This window comes from Oreochromis aureus, linkage group 23 (genome assembly GCF_013358895.1).
Source record: "Oreochromis aureus strain Israel breed Guangdong linkage group 23, ZZ_aureus, whole genome shotgun sequence".
Classification (NCBI taxonomy): domain Eukaryota; kingdom Metazoa; phylum Chordata; class Actinopteri; order Cichliformes; family Cichlidae; genus Oreochromis; species Oreochromis aureus.
Window position 1 is genome coordinate 7,367,038 of NC_052963.1, and position 18,792 is coordinate 7,385,829.

General features: G+C 38.5%; 1 protein-coding gene across 1 annotated transcript; it reads right to left on the reverse strand.

Moving 5' to 3' along the window:
* Window positions 1-5,514: 5,514 nt before the first annotated feature.
* LOC116334406 (complement C1q-like protein 2) lies at window positions 5,515-9,396 on the reverse strand. The gene is made up of 2 exons (XM_031757830.2): window positions 8,380-9,396; window positions 5,515-7,803 (listed from the first exon to the last, which is right to left on the reverse strand). The coding sequence occupies exons 1-2, from the start codon at window positions 8,977-8,979 to the stop codon at window positions 7,624-7,626; spliced, it is 780 nt and encodes a 259-aa protein (XP_031613690.1). The 5' UTR covers window positions 8,980-9,396; the 3' UTR covers window positions 5,515-7,623.
* Between the last annotated feature and the right edge of the window lie 9,396 nt (window positions 9,397-18,792).

An 18,792-nucleotide genomic window follows, 5' to 3' on the forward strand; every position in this document is an offset into this window, starting at 1 on the left:
ATGTAGATGCTGGAAATGACATCATCAACACTGCATTTAATGTTTTATTTAATGTTTTTAGTAGACCCAAATAGCTTCTGTCAAAATTTAACTCAAAATAGTTTTGATCACATTTTGGATCCTCTTTTGTTTGATCATTTCTTCGTAACACTAAATTTTACGATAATGAATTACACAGCGCTGGATGAAAAATGTCTTTACAGTAGATTTCTTTCTGGATACTGTGGCTCCTCTGTAAAAGAAAGCAACAAATGGGTAACACCCGACTTCCTGGTATAACTTCCACTGCCATTGATTTTTTTTCTTTCACTTTTTGTTGATAGTTTAAGTTCATTTTAGAGGGTTTTAAACTTGCTAATTCTACAGAAACCCCATTTAATTAAAAAAGTTTAAAGATTACAATCCTTGGCTTTTTTTCTCTCCAGAACTCTTCATCCAGGTTCAGAGCATTGTTTGAAGAAATGATGAAGTAAAATTTAATCCACAAGGCAAAATCTTCTTTCATTTTTTCCCTGTGTGCTCTGCACTGACTCCACAGTTCCATCTTTAATGTGACGACTCTTCACTTTAACCTCCTTTGTTTGCTCGTCATCTTTCCCAGCTGTGCGATTGCAAGCACACCATCCTGAGTAAGACTTATGCGATAAACAAAAGAGGAAGATAAGCAGAAGGTTTTAAAGTGTCAATCAGAGTGAAAACTCTCAGCGTCATCCCTCTCTGGGGGGTCTCTTTAGATGTCCCCGTCTTTATATTTCACTCATGCCACGCTGCCATTTGCATCTCAGGCATGAACATGGATCAATCATTGTAGGGAGAGAAGCAGTGGAGCGAACGAATGAGGAAAGGTTTTAAAAATGTCCCAGTGATTGGCTGCCTGCACAGAGAGCTTGTCTGCCGCAATATTTCACGCCGGGTTCGGCAATCAGACGAAATCAGCTGAAAGGAGACTGCTTTTTGTTCCCGGCGACACGCGTTCGGGTTGCAGGCTGCTATGTGTTTTGCACTGCAGGCTCTATTGTCAGATTCAAAAGTCAATTAAACTGATCTTAGTTAATAAAGGTGGCAACACTAAAAACACACAGCTCGGTCGCCTGGCGACACACGCTATCATTACTTCAGTGATGCCTGTTGCTCAGCTGCCTGTCAGGCTGAATTCCCCCGAACACAGTGTGTGTGTGAGGCCTTGCCCCACTTATCTCATCCATCAGAGAATTTCACTACTCCACCTGTCAGTCAGAAATCCCTCACTGTCAGGCAGAGTAGGGGGAAGCAGCAGCCTGATCATCTATCGTGTTGTTTTATATATATATATATAATTTATTTGTGTGTGTGTGTGTGTGTGTGTGTGTGTGTGTGTGTGTGTGTGTGTGTGTGTGTGTGTGTGTGTGTGTGTGTGTGTGTGTGTGTGTGTTTGTGTGTGAGCGTTTCTGTGTGTGTGGGGGGCATCCGTCAGGCAGTTAGTGACACTGTTGATGTCTCAGTTGGTGTCAGCAGCTCCACTTTTCATCCTAAATGTGTCTGCAGTGGGGGCTGCAAGCCTCTCCGAGGCCATCACGCTTTGATCTTTAAGCAGTTTAAAAGAGCCCTAGTGGTGACATCATCGCTCCAGTTAATGTCTCTAAACCTCTCTGAGCAGCGATCATCTCAAACAAATACTCCTATGTCACGCATTTTGATCAAATCTAAGAGATTTTATTAATAAGCCTAAACCATACTGTTGTTTCTGCTTTCACATGCTCTTTTCTTTGAGCGGTTTCTAAAACATCACCTCCGAGGAGGATAGAGCTGTTTTTTTTAGAGTGCAGGAAAACAAGCCAACACCTTAATAGAGGTTTATCTAAACAGACATGCTAATATTTGTTTCCCATGATTTCCATTTAAAGTGACAGGAGTGGTGTGTAAACAGCTGGTGTCCCTGAAGGGGATGGAGTCGAAGGGGGGGAAAAATGGAAAATACACACAAAACAGCCATCATCTTAATAGATGTTTACAGCAATGTTTGGATCTGGCTAAGCATTTGCACATCTCAGGACAAACTGATCAAAAATGAAACCACCAGCTTCCACCAAGATTTAGATCTGAGAATGTAACTGACGTCTTCATGAAGTCTTAAAGGCGGTTATTCATGCTTACCATAGTTTATACAAGTAACCAATATGGAGATTTGCCCATCTCTCAACAGGCTTCTGCAGGGGTGTTTCTTTGGAGGTCAACTTGGAAATTAGCATTGCCCCAGTTCCCTTGGCTGAACATCAGTTGGGTTTTTCCATAATGTTTGTGGATTATTGCAGAAAATAAAAGTAGAAAATAAAATTTTTGATGCTTTAACGTTCTGTTCAGAAAAATAATGTCTACAAATTAAAGCAGTGTAGATGTAGATATAGATCTGAAGCTTAAGAAATAAACGCTAATGTTAGGTTATGAATCAGCTAATCTCAAATGTTTAGTCTTATGGCAGTTTATAAAATAACCACATTTCTTTTAGTTTAAGTGAACATTCCACTTCTGAGTGTGAAACAGTGTGCATTTGAATAAAGGAGAACTTTCCAGTGATTTTTGCCACTCACAGTTAAAACACTTAGTTTGGGTTAAGATTATGAAGCTTATGGTTGAATTTTAAACATAGACTGTATATAAAAGATGGACACAGCCACTGGTTTTGGCCTCAGCAGAATCCATATTTAGTGATTTTGTTCATTTCTGACTTTAATACACTTTACATCATTTTAAATTCAATAAATTTTGTATTAATTATTATTATTATTATTTGTTTTTTGTGTACATATAGTACACATGTAACATTCATTTAATTTTTTGAAACATTTGTTTACATTTTTTTGGTACAATGTTAGTTTATAACAAAAAAGTAGTTTGAGAAATAGTTTGTTACAAAAAAAGTTACAAACTAACTTTGTTACAAAAAATGTAAACAAATATTCCAAAAAATTAAATGAAGGTTACATGTGTACTATATGTACGTAAAAAAAAAAAATTTTTATATAAAGTTTTTTATAAACTGACCGTGAATAACTTGACCTTAAATAATACTAGAGTATTTTTCAAATTATGTTGGCAGCTCTTTCTTCTGATAATACTTTCTTTAAAGAAATAACACATTTTGGGTTGAAAGAAAGGCAGATGTGAAATGTAAATGTGAACTCATAGTTTAAGTATCGTATTATTTACAGTCCTCATATATCAGCATCATTTCCTATATGTCCTTTCTAAATACAAACAAAGGCAGTAGAATTTTAAGCATACTTTTAAAGATAAAAGACATTTTATTTAAACTTACAGAGGTCAGAGGTACAAAGTAAAATGATATTTAGAATCCTCATATATAATTTGCTATATGTATATATGCTGAAAATACAAACAATGGCAGTAAAAAACATAACTTTAATAAAGAGCTCTATATATCATTTCATACAGCTATATTTGATCTTCAGATCACTCTATTGACCTTGAAGGAGAGGTCAGAGGTCAAATGTGGCATGACATTTTAAATCTTTATATGGTACTTTCTATATGCTGCCAACACATACCACACTTGTAATTTCTAATTTATAAGCGTTTTGTCGATTTTTAGCCAATAAATCATTAAGTTGACCTTAAAGATCTTGGTGGATGTAAACCAAATTTCAATGTATTTTTAACATGACCTCCCTCGGCACCCCTGCAAAGTTTTATCAGAAACTTTCGTTTCATTCAAAACTTTTCGAGCTATTGTTTTTGCAGACAGAATGACACGCACGCACAAAAACGCTACTAAAAAGATAACCCCCTCCGAGAAAAATGTTCTCAATGTTATATAGATTAAAATGACTGCTGCAGATATTTAAGACTGAGCTATCAAATATTTTATATCCTGCTAAATCAGTAATGTAACATATTCTTTAAAATCATATTTTTGTAGTGACTTACCTGTGGCAACCACATGTCAACCAAAAAACAAAAAACAAAAGCACTTTTTAATGAGGTGAGAAAAAATATAGCATCAAATAGAAAAACAATGAAGTGCGAAAATAGAACCTTGTCGTGTCCTGTCCCCTGTCAGTCTTCCATCAGGTTTATCCACGATGTGAATCTGCAAATAAAATGGAAAAACTAAAGATTTCAATGGCTCGTAGTAAAGCTCGCTTCCACAGACAACAACTATTTGTGACTCCGAAAGGTAGCAATTTAAGAGCTGGATGCAAACAGGCGATAGGAGACATTTGATGCGATATGACACAATTTGACATGCAAGTGAAAAGATCACTTTCAGTTTGGTATGTTTTCACTAATTTCACAGGGCAAGGACTGCTCAGCATGTTGCCCTAGATGGAACGCCACTGTCGTTTATTTTGTTTGCTTTTTTTTCTTTGTACCAGGCTGTAGACATTGGCACTTCCATCATGGCTTCATTTTTCATCCACTAAGGTTGCCACTTTTTCAAAGCTTAAAGCTGGGCTGATTTGACACGATAATGTTGAATGTCACCAACAACGTTTGTAGTCTCAAATACATCATAGTTTACTGACATATTAAAAGTAGATTGAGAAGAGGAAACCAGAAATGCAAAATACTATTTAATTTCTGGGATTTAAGACTCATTCCTGCAGTATTTTATAACCACAATACCAGGTTTGTGCCCTTCAAAATAAAAGCATGTAAGCTACAAAAGTGATCATTTTTTGCTCAGTATTATACAGAGAAAATCTCTTCTGCAAAAAGATATTTTCAAATGTAGCGAGGGTACATGTCATCTGGTCATTATATAGTCTGTGAATGTCAAACAACACGATAGATGATCAGGCCCATGATTCTAATTTCGATAGATAGTTAAGAAAATGTCAAAAACAAATTTAAAAATGCCAGTCCCAATATCTGTGTCCAAGTTCATGACTGATATTATTTATTCAAATATATTCTGAATATGAAAATAAGAATTATTGATCATTTCAGCTTACCAAAATAGAAAACAAAATATGACTAATGTGGTAAAATGCAAAGAACTCACTGTAACCTTTCTGAATAATTACAGCTTCAGTGGTTTGCAGTAGAAAACGCCAGAGAGCAGAGTTCCTGTGTCCAAGCTCACTGACTAAAAATGTCTCCAAGCCACAGCAGAGCAAAGGACATTTAGAGAGGCACCTGGAACCCGAGGGACATATTGTAGAGAGGCTGCTTTATAGGCTACAGTGCAATGCAATGCATTCAGGCAGGCGACGGTTTTAGAGACCAGTGTGGAACAAAATGTATGCAGAAAGATTTCAGAGCTGTGGTGAAAAATTGAACCGGAAACGCCAAAAGTCGTTAGGAGAAGACAGATGACAGTTCCACCTACGTTTGCCGTGAAACAACTCAACACATATTCCATCTGCATCCTCCTTAGATTTACATTCTCCTCTCACCCTTCTGCATCTGCATTTTGAAATGTGCTTGTCCTCACCAGGATTCGCTCGGTCACAGATACTCAGACAAACCAAACTTTTTGTCAAACAGTATTTATTGATGTAAATGAGAGGAGAACAGAACAGATTCAGTAAGGACGTGAGACATCCATGTGTATCTTTCACGTGTGGTGATTGGTTACTTTGTTAAACTCTGGACACTACTCAAAGCACCACAGATTTCCTTGTTACAGTGAATGTCTTCCATGTCTTTAAGCTCTGTCAGTTTCCACTGACTGAAGAGTTTAATGTACTGCAGTCCGATTTTTAAGGATGAATATTTTTTTTCAAGATTATCTTAAAACAATGCTCTTATGAATAAAGAAATGACTAAAATTTCCTCCTGTCCCAGCTAAACATTATTGGATACATCTGTGGCAGCTTTCCATAGCCACACAATCGCAACATCTCCTCCAAAATTTGCACTCTTTTAATGCCACACTTCATTCTTCTGTCTCTCTAACGTCTTTCTGTGCTACTCTTGAATGAAAAATTAAAGCACAAACAGGTATACGACTCCTGAACATGACGTTTTGCTTTATACTTTGTATTTATTCCCTCCATCACTTACACTGAAACCACATTTGAAGGCCAATGTTAACGCGATGGTTTAATACACCAAGAAAAAAATTTTTTTTGTCATGGATATTGATGCCTTATTATTGTTTAAAGATGGATATGAAAAAAATATACACCTTACTTTTAAGTTGCTGCTCCAATTACCCATGCATACTGGTGGTGCTTGATTGTTAGCAACGGAGGAAAAGAAATAAGGACAGAAGGAAATAACAGTGTGTCAGTATGATCCCAAGAACCTGGTTTGGTGGAACCGTTTTTGTAGCTTTAGAAACTTGTAGAAACTACTCACAAGCCCTTAGACCTACATGAACAGAGGTATGGGTAAAGTGATTTATCTGCTGGGCTAGCTACAGTTATGCTAGCTAGCCAGGAATGTGTTAGCACAACTCAGTCAAAAAATCTTTATATTTCATCTGGGCCCTTTGCCTATTATGGACGTAATATTCCCTTGTGGTTATGCATAATTTTATTCAGCAGAGAATTTTAATGAATTTGGGGAAAGTATATTTATAAACGTCTGAGCGTGCTAACTGATAGCTGTAGCTAGCTAGTGGGGAAGCTCAGTCAATAAAATAATTTTTTTGTTGTAAGTGTAACATGAACCTATGCTAAACTTGTTCAAGTGAGCCAAAATTTAGACTTTGGACTTCAGATTGCTCTAAATGCTTTGTTTCTGCCAGTTTGCTCTATTCCTTTGTATGATATCCTACAGAAAGGATGTTCATGACTATCACAGGCACACAAACCAGAAGAAAGGTGTCTTAAGGGAAGTCGGAAAGTAGGTAAAGTGAGTTTTTTCAAACAGAGGATGAACTGAGAGGCTGCATTAAGGCCAAATATTTGATAAATAAGAATTGGTTTTAACTGTGACTCATGCAAATCTACTCTACTTGAATGCAAGACTAAAATATGGAACTGGAAATGAACATGAGATATCCCCTTTAACTTTCCACAAACTATGATTTTTGAGTTTTGCTCATAATCTACTAGAGGAAGTTAAATAAAGCTGGACAGTACAATAAAACTACAACAGCGTCCTTCTTTTCCCCCTCCAGCTCCCTGAAAGGTCAGAACTCACTGAATGGATTGATTTTGCCATGAATGTTTTCACTGCTGCTATTGACAGGCCACAAGGGCAAACATTACTGGCTAATTTATACTCTGAAAACTGCTTATCTGACATTCAGTTTACATCTTGATTTCTTCATATCGTCTTCGAAATACTGCATACTTTTAACACACATGTGGCTTCAGAAGACCCTCTCAGCCTGTAAGCATCCAGTTGTTAGCTTTACGTCTTCAGACCTGTTGCCTCCATAGCATTTCAGAAAGGAGCTCAGGTAATATTTTCTCCCAGGGATGCTCTAAATTACCTGGAGCATTTGTTTCTTCACACTAAGGTATCACACACGCACTAATGACAGCAACCTCCAGTTGAACTTAAGTTCAAATAAATATACAAAAAGGATCTTTGACTGAAGTAACAGAACAACAAGTTGCAGATAAAGCCGCTAATGTTGCACCTATTCAAAAGAACAGAAACCGAGTTGATCATATTCTTTACTGTAAACTATATTCAGTGAGTGTCCAAGGTTGTGCTGCAGCGTGATTAGTCGGGGTATAAGATAAAACCAGAGAACGTGCTGTATTTGTTATTATTTCCTCCATGAGCTTTGCCGCCGTCGAGCTTGACGTAGACCTCGTCTCCAGAGTCCAAATGCAGCACGGCACTGTTGCTGGCGTAGTCATAGTTCTGGTCTGCATCCTGAGCTATGGCACTGGCTCGAACCTGGTTAAAGAGAAAGAGAGAGAAAGAGTTCCTGTAAGGAACACTGAAATAGGACTAAGCAGAAAAGTTCACATATACCTGAGAGGCAAAGGGAAGCAGCAGTGGTGCGTAAAATGGATAGATTCCAACTTTAAGCTACCAAGTGTGAGGTTAAGGGGACGTCAGGTTAAAAAAAAACGTGGAGGAAAATAGAATAGAGCAAAATTTGGCCCTAAGCCTGAACTGAACTCTGAACTAATGATGTCAGCCCTCCTGTCTGACCCCACATCCAACTGAAGCTGTCTCATCTAAATGGGATTTACGCATGAGCGCTACCGTCAAACCGAGCGCACAGACAGGCTTGGAGAGAACTAGAAATACCGCTGGTGTTATGCTAAAAACAATAAAGATATATTTGCTTCCACAATTCGTTTGGAGTCCTGTGCAACCGTGTGCGCTTTTGGTGCGTAAAATATGTATTTCGGCACGAGTAAAATAAGCCATTTTTATGTATATCTACATAAACTTAAATAGTTATGAATTTATTTTAAAAACTGTTAGTGCTCCCGCTTTTCCCGTCTGAAGCTACCCTCCTACCTGCCCGTTCTTGCACAGGTCGGCCCACATGCTCGTCCCGTCTCCTCCCCGCATCAGCACATGATAAGTGAAGAAATAGATCCCGGACACATGGCAGGTGAACTTCCCGGTGCTCGGATCGTAGTGGTTCCCCAAGTTTGTAATCACGTCGTCAAACTTTAACACCTCATATCCTTCGTGCGGATTTTTCAGACCGACGTAGAAAGCGATCCTGAAACCGCTCGCAGTGGCGTTCGCCCCCTCTGTCTCGCCGTTGTCACCCCCCGCAGCTCCGGTCAGCGCAGGGAAGGATAGTTTTACGTCGCCGCGCTCTCCCGGTGGGCCCCTGGGACCAGGGGGTCCCGGTTCGCCCGGTGGGCCCCTGGGTCCCGGTTTACCCGGGCGCCCTGGCTCCCCGCGGCTCCCTTGCGCCATCGGCGGCAGCGGAGCCGCCCCGTTCAGGTTCTGGATCACCTCCATGGCCGTGGCGCCTCCCGGTTTGGGACTGTACGGGTCGCAAACCATCCGGCAGGTGCCCATCATCTCATAGTAATGAGCAGTGGTTTTAGAGCTGCGGATCAGCAGTAATGGGACAGCGATGGCGAGAACTAACAAAACCATCGCGACGGCGGTCACCAGAAACACCACGGACCACTTCCTCCGCGCCGTTCGGGGACCAATGGAAGATAAAAAACCCGAGGAGCGGCTCTGGGGAGGAATCGTGACAGAGGACAGAGGGGGGGTTCAAGAAGAGAAAAACCAAAACAGGTGAAGTTCAGTAAGTGCGCGTAACTCGCTCCTGCTTTTCTAATTGGCGTCTTCTAGCCTATGGGCAGCGGATGTGACCGGAGAGAGGGTGCGCGTCTTGGCTGGCCGGCTGGGTGCGCGCGGACAGATGCCTCCAGCTGTAAGGGTTAGAAAGGATGAGACCGGAAGACAGAGAATGTGGCTTTCAAATTAAAACTCTATTCTACTGACCGATGAACGAGTAATATCGAGATTACAGAAGAAAACTGAGCGATGGAAACGATGCTTAGCGATGCCAGTGAGAACCACGAGGCTGCACTGCGCAGTTAAGACGCATGAAGAAGTTAAGGCGCACAACTGACTGAAGGTCACGTGGTGTGTAATTGTACTTAAGTAAAGTTCAGAGGTGATTACTTTCAGTGGTCGAAATAAATATTTGCTGGAGCGTTACTTTTAACTTTGCAGATGCATTACACTAAATGTCGAATACAGCAGGTACAGTAGGGTCAAAGCACCAGGAGGCCACAGTTGTACTGATTTGACGCCATTTATATGATAGATAAACCTGAACTGAATCTAATCAGTAAATAATTCATGTTAATGAGCCACTGAGCAGTAATTCACTTAGTTAAATTAGTGTCTTCTCTACCAGAATGAGGTCCTCACACACTGAATATTACCTTGGGAAAATGAAATGCATTACTTCGACTTTTAACAGAGTGTTTCTGTACAGTACTCTCCTGTTTTTACGAAAGTAACATTGCGTTATCTCCACTGCTTTATCTTTATATTACACTGCTACCTCAGCTACAGTATAGAGGGGTGTGCTGTATTTGTTACTTCACTTCTTGTTTTCTTTAAAAGCTAAGAAGTTTTACATATGACATTACATTGTGTGGATCCCAACGACACAATGAAAACATCTGTCTGTCAATGTTTTTTTTAAAAAGGTTGTGGCAAACATAAAAAAGGATCTGAGTCATTGCATCATTGTAAATATGACTATAAAATGTGTTAAATAATATGCACTAGAAGCTCTTTTGCTAATTATTGATCTAAAGCACTAAAGCTCAAAGTGGTTTGGTCCACTTTTTTGCCTATTATTCCCAGAGTTATGTATTATAACACTTCATAATATGGCCTCTCGACTGAGGGTGTAATTCCTCTCAGTTTTAGTATTTATATGAATTTACAGTATAATTATATTAACCTACAAATACTTAAAAGTAGGGTAACAAGTCAGGTCTATACAGGAAACAAAGAAATAATTATAATGTAAGTCAATTCAAGCAGTCTAAAAGCAATTTCAAGTAACACATTAGTAATTTTAGGTAGTCCATGAGTCATTTTAAGTATTGCATAAAATCAGTTATTTTAAAGGAAAGGAGATAAAATGATTGCGTAAGTAAATAATAACAGTCGTGATCACAAATAAAATATGGTCAAATAAAAGGACAGTTGAATATGAGAACATCTGTCATACACTTCAACATAATGAATATTAAAGAAAGATATAAAGAAGAAAGATTAATCCACTCCATAATATAGCCCGAGCCCCAAGAAGTACAACATACTTACCAGGTAAGATGGGGAAATTTCATTTAATTTGATATTTAAAGGCATTTTACTGAAATCAAACCCCTTAGAACTTAGATCTAAAATGCTTCTTTTAGACTTTTTGAACCCCTTCTATCAATAAAGAAATGAAAACTTCATGTCTAGTGATAGTCATGTTTACAGCAGAAGGAGGTCTTAATAGGCGGTTTTGATTCTCTTCATTTTTTTAACTTTCAAATAATAATATTACCAACATCGGATACAGTTTAAAAGCGCTTTCATTTCTGCAGGTGTAACAGGAAATGCTCTATTTAGTTTTCAGTGACCTGACAAAAAGAACCAGCCATATAAAGTTTGCACAGATGTTATTCAAAATGTCAACGACTGGCAGTGTTTACATCTCGCAGTCTTGTAGCGGACTGCTTCAATCCATGCGTACATACACCGCCTTAAAGAGCCACATGACTGCATATTTGTTTACAAATTTTCTTTATGTAGGCGGAATAAATTACAGGGGAAAATGTATTCATTCATTCCCTTGATGGAAATGAGGTTTTCTAAAATAGATTTATTCTTCTGTTGAGACAAATTAGTGGAAAGTTTGGGGGCTTGAATTGTCTCCTCCTGATCCGTCAGCTTTTAAAAATGTTTTGTTTTTTACTCGCTTTGTCTTCATGCAGTCTGTCTGCACAGATGCTGGATTTTGCACTGATCATCATAAATACATGAAGTAGTTAATAACTCTGTAGTTAAATGCATTAAAGATGCGGGTTGCTTCTTATTTATTTATGTATTTGTTGTTGTTGTTTTGTTTTGTTTTGAGGCTAAAGTCAAATTTAATGAAGAGCAGCTAAACTCATGACCAAATATTTGACTCAGACCACGAGGAGATCTTTCAAAGTCACATCAGATGGCTGAGGGCAGGTTTGCAATGGTGACGTCATGTGACTGACATCATGTTTGCATTGGTCACTTCACACACACACACACACACACACACACAGAGAGGAAGTGGAGCACAGAAAGCAGAGTGGCGCGGGGTGGTGGTAGGGGGGTCAGCTAATATATGCAGGATGTGGACCAGAGATGTCTAACTGCTGTCGACACCTTCAGCAATAAGCTCCCCGTGGCTGCAGGGACATATTTGATGTCTTGCTTCACATCGAGCACCACGGGCCTTGAATTTAGATTTAGATTGTCTGGCAAATTAAAATTCTTGACGTGCATGGGCAATCATTACTCTATTGCATACAGATTTGTCTTAAATGCCTCGACAGCCTCTCTTAATATCTCCCCGCTGAGGCTGCTGGCCCCCACTTACTATGTGCTTTATGAGCTCGTCAGTGGAAATAAGACTATTGTTAATGCCATTCACTGGTTGTTTGTTAAGACTTGCAAGCTTTTGAGAGACTCAATAAAGAGGACCCATGCTCACTGAAAATAAAAAGCATCTATTGATTTCCTTTTCAAGCTCAAAATTTTTCCCCAAAGGCCCTGAAACACTTCAAAACGGCAGGTCAGCGGAGCTAAGCACCTGGAATTGGAGCACGGGCCTCTCATCCACGACAGAGGCTTTAAAGCTCAAGGCGATGTGGAGAAATCTTCAGAGGCTGAAGACGAGGCTTAGCCGAAGCCCTTGTGCTGCCTCCCCCTCCAAGCAATTCCAGCTTGTGCTCAGCTCAGCTCCGACTCCCCCGAACATTGGTCCGGTTGGGTTTTTCTTATCTGAAGGTGAAATCATAAATGAAATTGGGGTTAAAATTTGTGGACACGACTGTCCCGGCAAAGCTGAAATTTTGTGTTTTCCTCTAACTGAAAGGAAACAGGAAGTAATTAATAGCAAAAGAAAACTCTTAAAATAAGTATGCATGAAGGCACACAGAGCACAATGTGATCCCCGACTGCAGAAATGACCTTTACCCAGGATTAGTACAGTGAACTGTATCCTCAGGCCATGGTGAGCCATGCAGGACACACTGTCCACATTAGGCACTGCGGCTTCTGAGAATATACTGCCCTGCAGCGCTGCCATGCTTCTAATCATGTTAGAGCACAGCTGTGTCGTGCACATGAGCCATACATTGAGACAAAGGAGGCAACGCATTATTAGGTTCCTATCTAAATTGGGTGTAATCAGGGAAGACAGGATATAATACCATACAGAAATTTTAACAAAGCAAAACGTGTGGTCACTCTGAGAGATCAGCTTAGGTAATGAAACACACGCAAATAAAGAAATCATCTTCTCATAACTGGAAATGCATCTATGACATCTCCAGAGATCTGTTCAGGGTTAGACTGACATCTACGACTCTACGTGGAATATTGACCTAGTTGTCATACTCAAATGGAAATATTATAAATGAGGAATATGAATGACAAAATATGTGTAAAATATGAAAGAAAGAGGTGACTTGTAGGTTTTGACATCTTTGTTTACCATGTATACAATTTACCATAAGTTAAAAAAAAAACATATGTAAATACACAAGTGTTAACAGCATAATTTAAGTTTTATTTCTTATTTTTAAATCAGTTCAGCACAGTTTTTAATACTTTTAATTTGGTCTCTATTTTCCTACAAAGACAATTCTACACTCAGTAATTTTGTTGAATTGCTAAACCTGTACAAACCTGTAGAAAACTGTAGAAAATGGTGTTTAAAATCTATTTTATTTGTGACCATAGACTGTATATAAAAGATGGAAACAACTAAATAAAGTCCCGCCTTCTTTCTAAAGGCCAGCAGGGGATAACTCCTGTGGTTTCAAAGGGAAATCTGCGTACAGAGTGCTGTACGAATAAGTCCAAAAACCTCGAAAAGAGGGGGCTTTTTTTTTTTTTTTTTTTTGAAGCACAAACTTTATTACTTTTTGTTGTTGTTTTTTTTTATTTGTTTGTTTGTTTTAGGGGGTAGGGGTGGGGGAGGTTGTACCACAAAGCAACATATTTATCAGATGATTCCATTAAAAATAAAGAAGGAACCAGCAGCACAAACAATGTCTAAAGATTCATTTCAGAGCCTAATTAACAGATGTCCAGCACTGTAAAAACGATAACTAGTAATTGCTGATTTGAGTAAAGTTTTCAAATTAAACTGACTTAGAAATACAACTTTCCATTTACAACCTAAAATAGCTTGTCTGCCCAACAAATTTCTTCCATTGTTGTCCTAACTAAGATTTTCTAGCAAGCATAACAAAGATTATCAACTTTTGAGTAGAGTTTTTGAGTCGAGTTGGGAACCAGTGGGAAACCCTGTAGGTGACTGGCACACGTCGTGGTCTGAATAAGTTTGAACTAGACCAAACGAGCCTGAGCAGACTGTGTGATAGTGGTTTGTCGATGTGTTCTGAACTGAACTAAGAAAATTTGAACAAACGTGGCCAAAGTTGGATGAAAATTACAATTTTTCGACCATTACGGATGGTCTGAAGTTGGAGTGTATTATTTGACCATTTATTGGACAGGTGCGGGAGCTGCCGGCCATTTGCCCTAGCAGGTAAGCTAACGACATCTGTTATTAGGATTTTCTACAAGCGCTAGGCTGCATCCTCCTGAGGACCCAGGAGGGTGGAACGAGTAAAGCACTGAAAAAAAGCCAAACAATAACATATTTAAGTCATCTAAGGGACTTATATATCATGTTTAAGCTAGCGAAGGACCGCGCGGGGGTTGAAAATGATATGCCAGGAGTTCGCTGCTCTAGCGAGCCTTGAATCCCCAGCTAGCTATCGAAGCTGGTGGTAACAGACGTCTCCGAAAACGTAGAAGCATTTTTGCAAAAATGTGTTGTCTTAATAAACTGAGGAGATATTTGAAATTTACACAGCTACATTCTCGCCTGAAAATATCTAAAAAAGTTTACTTTGTGACCCAGAAAGAGTAATAAGAGTAATATTAAAACTAAGTGGCTGCCGCCATTGTTTGAAACTAGAATCGGCTGGGCCGCGCTATGAATTCTGGCATAGGGTGGGCCACGAAGGATACACCTGACCCATCCTTCAAAGCTGTGGAAAAGTATTGTATTGTTTTGAGAGCCTTTTTGTTGGTGGAGTATTGATTTTATGTACAATTCCACGGGTAGACGCGATCTGTACGGTCCGACTTTGCACATGCGCAGTAAAAATCGGGGAGTCCGATCCATAACTTTTTTTTCTCGTTTTTTTTTCTCTACATTATATTGAAATGTTTCATTATTGCAAACATTTTCTCTCAGGCGGAGAGAGGTCGTGGAGTGTCAGCCTATGGTATCTGAGGTCCAGGAGAGATGACCTGCGCTGTTTTCCTCTGAGGAGGTAAGACTGTCCTAATTTATTTATAATTTAATTATTATTCAAATTGGGCATGATTTATACTTATATTGAAGCAGTACGGTATTTGCTGGGGTAATGCATTGGCCAACTTTATTATCTTGTGCTACCACTCCAGTCAAGGCCCTTGCCAGTGTTATATTGAAATCCTTACCCTGAACATTTCTGCCAGTACAAGAGTCCCCATGCTAAATCAAAATTGTGAAACAGAAAGGCAATCTCATAATTTTGACTTAGCATGTATTTTTTTTCTTTTTGTGCTAGAAATAGGACTTCTATAGTCTGAGATTGTTAGGGAAAGAATACTAAGGCAGGTCACAGAATCTGATTAGTCACAGATTTTGGTGCAACTTAGAACATAATATGTATTTTCATATTGATACTGGGTTTTGTGGGGGGTGTTTCTATTCCTGTGCAAAAGACGTATTCATGAGAGATTTTTGAAGTAGGTTTTGCTGTTGATGACACAGTCAGGCATATAACATGGTGCAGACTGTCCAAGACAGCTACCCAGGAATTTTCTGTGCTGAATAAATGACAATATTTTTGGTGAATGTATTGTTTAGATATCTGAAAATTTCATCGGATCACAAGCAAAGACCTCCTGGGGACCTTCAATGCATCCCTTGACAAAGTTGTGCCTGGCCTGCTGAAACTGTACTGGTCTAAGAAGGGAGCTCTTGGTGAGGAGATGGAAGACCTCCTGGATAAACTTGATGAACAGGTGAGTGAAGTGCTCCTTTATCTGACATTTTAGAAGAGAGTATACTTTTCTCTTAACAGAAACTGAAAAGATGTTGGCTTCAAATAAAACACATCAGTGGACATGTCAGTAAAAATGAATGTCATGAGTCATTGCTTTGTTCTTATTTGGCAGTATTTTATTTAATTTGTAAAACGAAAGTAAAATTGTTAACATGGTGTTGTTGTTGTTTTTTTTTGGGGGGTTGTACATTTTTGCGTGTTGCTGGGTCTGACCTGTGCTTTACTTTCATTACTATGAGATTGATTTTGCATTGTGTATAGTACACCATGTTACTTCACTAATTGAAATTCTTGTTTTCCACTGAATACTCTTTAGACATCCAACACTGTGTCCAACGGGCACTGAGAGGCCTGCCCATTTTCCTCAAGAGAAGATGCAACAGAGGTTTTCCTGAAGTGCTTAGTAAGTACAAAAAAAAGTAATGCAAGTAAAACTAATTGCTATGAGATGTTTTTAAAGGATGAGTTTATCCAAAATGGAAATGTACACTTTCTCAGTGCAGTCCAGATAATTTTATAGTGGGGATTGCAGTTGTCATAACTCTCACTCCTTTTTTTTTTTCTGCTGAGCAGCAGCTGGGCATTGTTAGTGGTTGTTCCATAGCAGAAAATATTTTTGTACAAAACTCACAAGGTGGCATTAATTAAAAGAAAATAAGCTTTTTCTTCTTAAAACCTCCATGAGTCAAACGACCAGCATGGTATAGAGGTTAAAGTTAAAATCTTTAGAAATTTGTTTTGTCTTTAGTTTTTCTTAGCTTTCAATAATTCATATTTTACTTTTTCTTCAGGACACTGACATTTTGGAACCAGTGTTGAACGGTGCATCAGTTGCCATCCTCACCATCCTACAAGATGAGCGATGCTGATACGTCTGTGCGAGAACATGCAGTTGTGTTGGAAGGGGACATTGTGCTACATAACATTCCAGATCTCTCTACTGCCCTGGCACACCTCTTTGGCCTTCTGTATGCCCTCAACATTGATTATCCAAAGCAGATGAGTTTTACCTTTGAAGCAATTCAGGCCATCTTATTTTGGCCTGGTCGGACATTATGAAGGTGAAGTGGATAAATCATTATTCGAAATGTAAATTTTAGTCAGATGAATCTGTATTGTTGAGAATATATGGTGAAAATTTGTCTTGTAGTATTTTAAAAGATTTGTTATAGTGTTAGTTTCCTCTTCATTGATGGTAACATTTCTAAGAACTTTTAACTTCCATAGTTCATCATAGTAAGCCTGTGTAAAATGTCAATGTCTGGGTGCATAGGCAATCGTTTGTGGCACTACCCTATTTAATGTGCAATAGTTATGTTCAGCTTTTACAAGACGGTCAGGGTGTGTGTGTGTGTGTGTGTGTGTGTGCGTGAATTATTAAGTTGCTGGACACTTTTCTTTTTTGGTTCTGGACTCTGGAATTTTAACGTCTCTGCTGGGGTGCTCAAAGCACCCAAAAGAAACTGGCAACACGTTTTTGTTTGTTTGTTATTTCTTTTCTTTCTTTTTTTTTTTGTTTTTTTAACAGAATTTCACCCTACTACCCATGACATTCTGAAATGTACTGAAAAGACTGTTGAACAAAATAAATAAGCTTTTAGATAACATTGAATTGTGCTTTGTTTTATTCTATATCTATTTATTAAGTGTTTTTTCAAGTATAATAACAACATACATTTTCCTTTGTTTATATAGGTAAATTTTCAACTCACTGGAGTAAGAATTGCATGATTACTCAACAAGAATATCTGTGTTTGGTGAAGGCAGAAATACATGGCATTGAAACCAGAATTTCTTCGTTAGACTTCCAGGATTATCCTAATTAGGTGAACAAGAAGATCCAAGTTGGCAGAACTTGTAAATCTTAGTTAAGTCAACAACAGTTGGCAAAAGTTGAGAAAACTCAAAAATCTCTTGCATCATGTTGCCTTGAAATTTTACGTTTTCTCAACATTTTCTTTTTTACAGTGAGCTAGCTAACAGCCATCCCACCTGTCACACCTGCCACGCCCCTATCTTAAAGCCTTATCATAAGTTAATGGCTTTGTTACTAAAGATATATTTTTTAAAAATCTGAATAAATTACCCTGGGCCTCTAAACACATCTCAAACAAGCTTCCTAAGTCTGTAGCTGGGTAAGTTGGGCATTGTAATATGGGGGTCTATGTTTGACTCACTTTTGTAGCCTGCCTCCAGTGGCCATCAGAGGAACTACAGTGTTTGGCAGTTTATTTTCCAGCTTGGTCTTATTAGTGATTCACATAAACTAACTCCCTTGAATTATAATGACATTGTTGTGTGATGAACAGTGTTGGTTAAGTCACATGAAAATAGTAAATAGTTACTAATTACTGATTACTTCTCCAAGAAAGTAATCCCATTGCCTTACTGATTACTTATTTTCAAAAGGAATTAGTTACTTTATTAGTTAGTTACATTTTAAAACCATGATACACAACCTAAATACATAATAAAGCAATAGACCTTACAGCCAAATTCCATTTTTTCTGAATAGTCCATCATATAAAATTGAATCAAATGAAAAAGTGTCTTTTTAAAACTTGTTTTATTAGTTTTAATCTTTTAACTTCATGCACATTGCATCAAGCAAAAATTAAATTATATCCAACAGTCTTTGACTTAACATTTAAACATGGTTCACCTCATTTCTGGCGGATAGAACACTTTTAGTTTCAGATGCAAACTTCTGGTCAGATGTAGCTAAATTCTTATGTGGAGTCCCACAAGGATCAGTTTTAAGCCTCTTGTTATTGTCACTATATATTCTTCCTTTAGGCCGTATCATTAGCAGTTTCAAAATTATTTCCTCTCTCTGTCTTTTGATGCTCATATCAGGTCTGTGACCCCTCCTGCTTTTTTCATTTAAGAAATATTGGTAAACTTAGGACTATTGTCTCCAAAGGTGAAATGGAGATGCTTGTCTGCCTTCATCTCCTCCCGGTTAGACTATTGTAATGCACTCTTTTCCTGTCTGTCTATTGCTTCCTTAAATTGCCTTCAAGTGGTCCAAAATGCCGCAGCAAGGCTTTTA

Bases quoted from the DNA above. Each gene is read 5' to 3' on its own strand.
- LOC116334406 (XM_031757830.2), bottom strand. From the start codon at position 8,979: ATGGTTTTGTTAGTTCTCGCCATCGCTGTCCCATTACTGCTGATCCGC. The intron at 7,804-8,379 runs GTAGGAGGGTAG...CTCTTTAACCAG, and splicing joins ACCTGTGCAAGAACGGGCAG to GTTCGAGCCAGTGCCATAGC.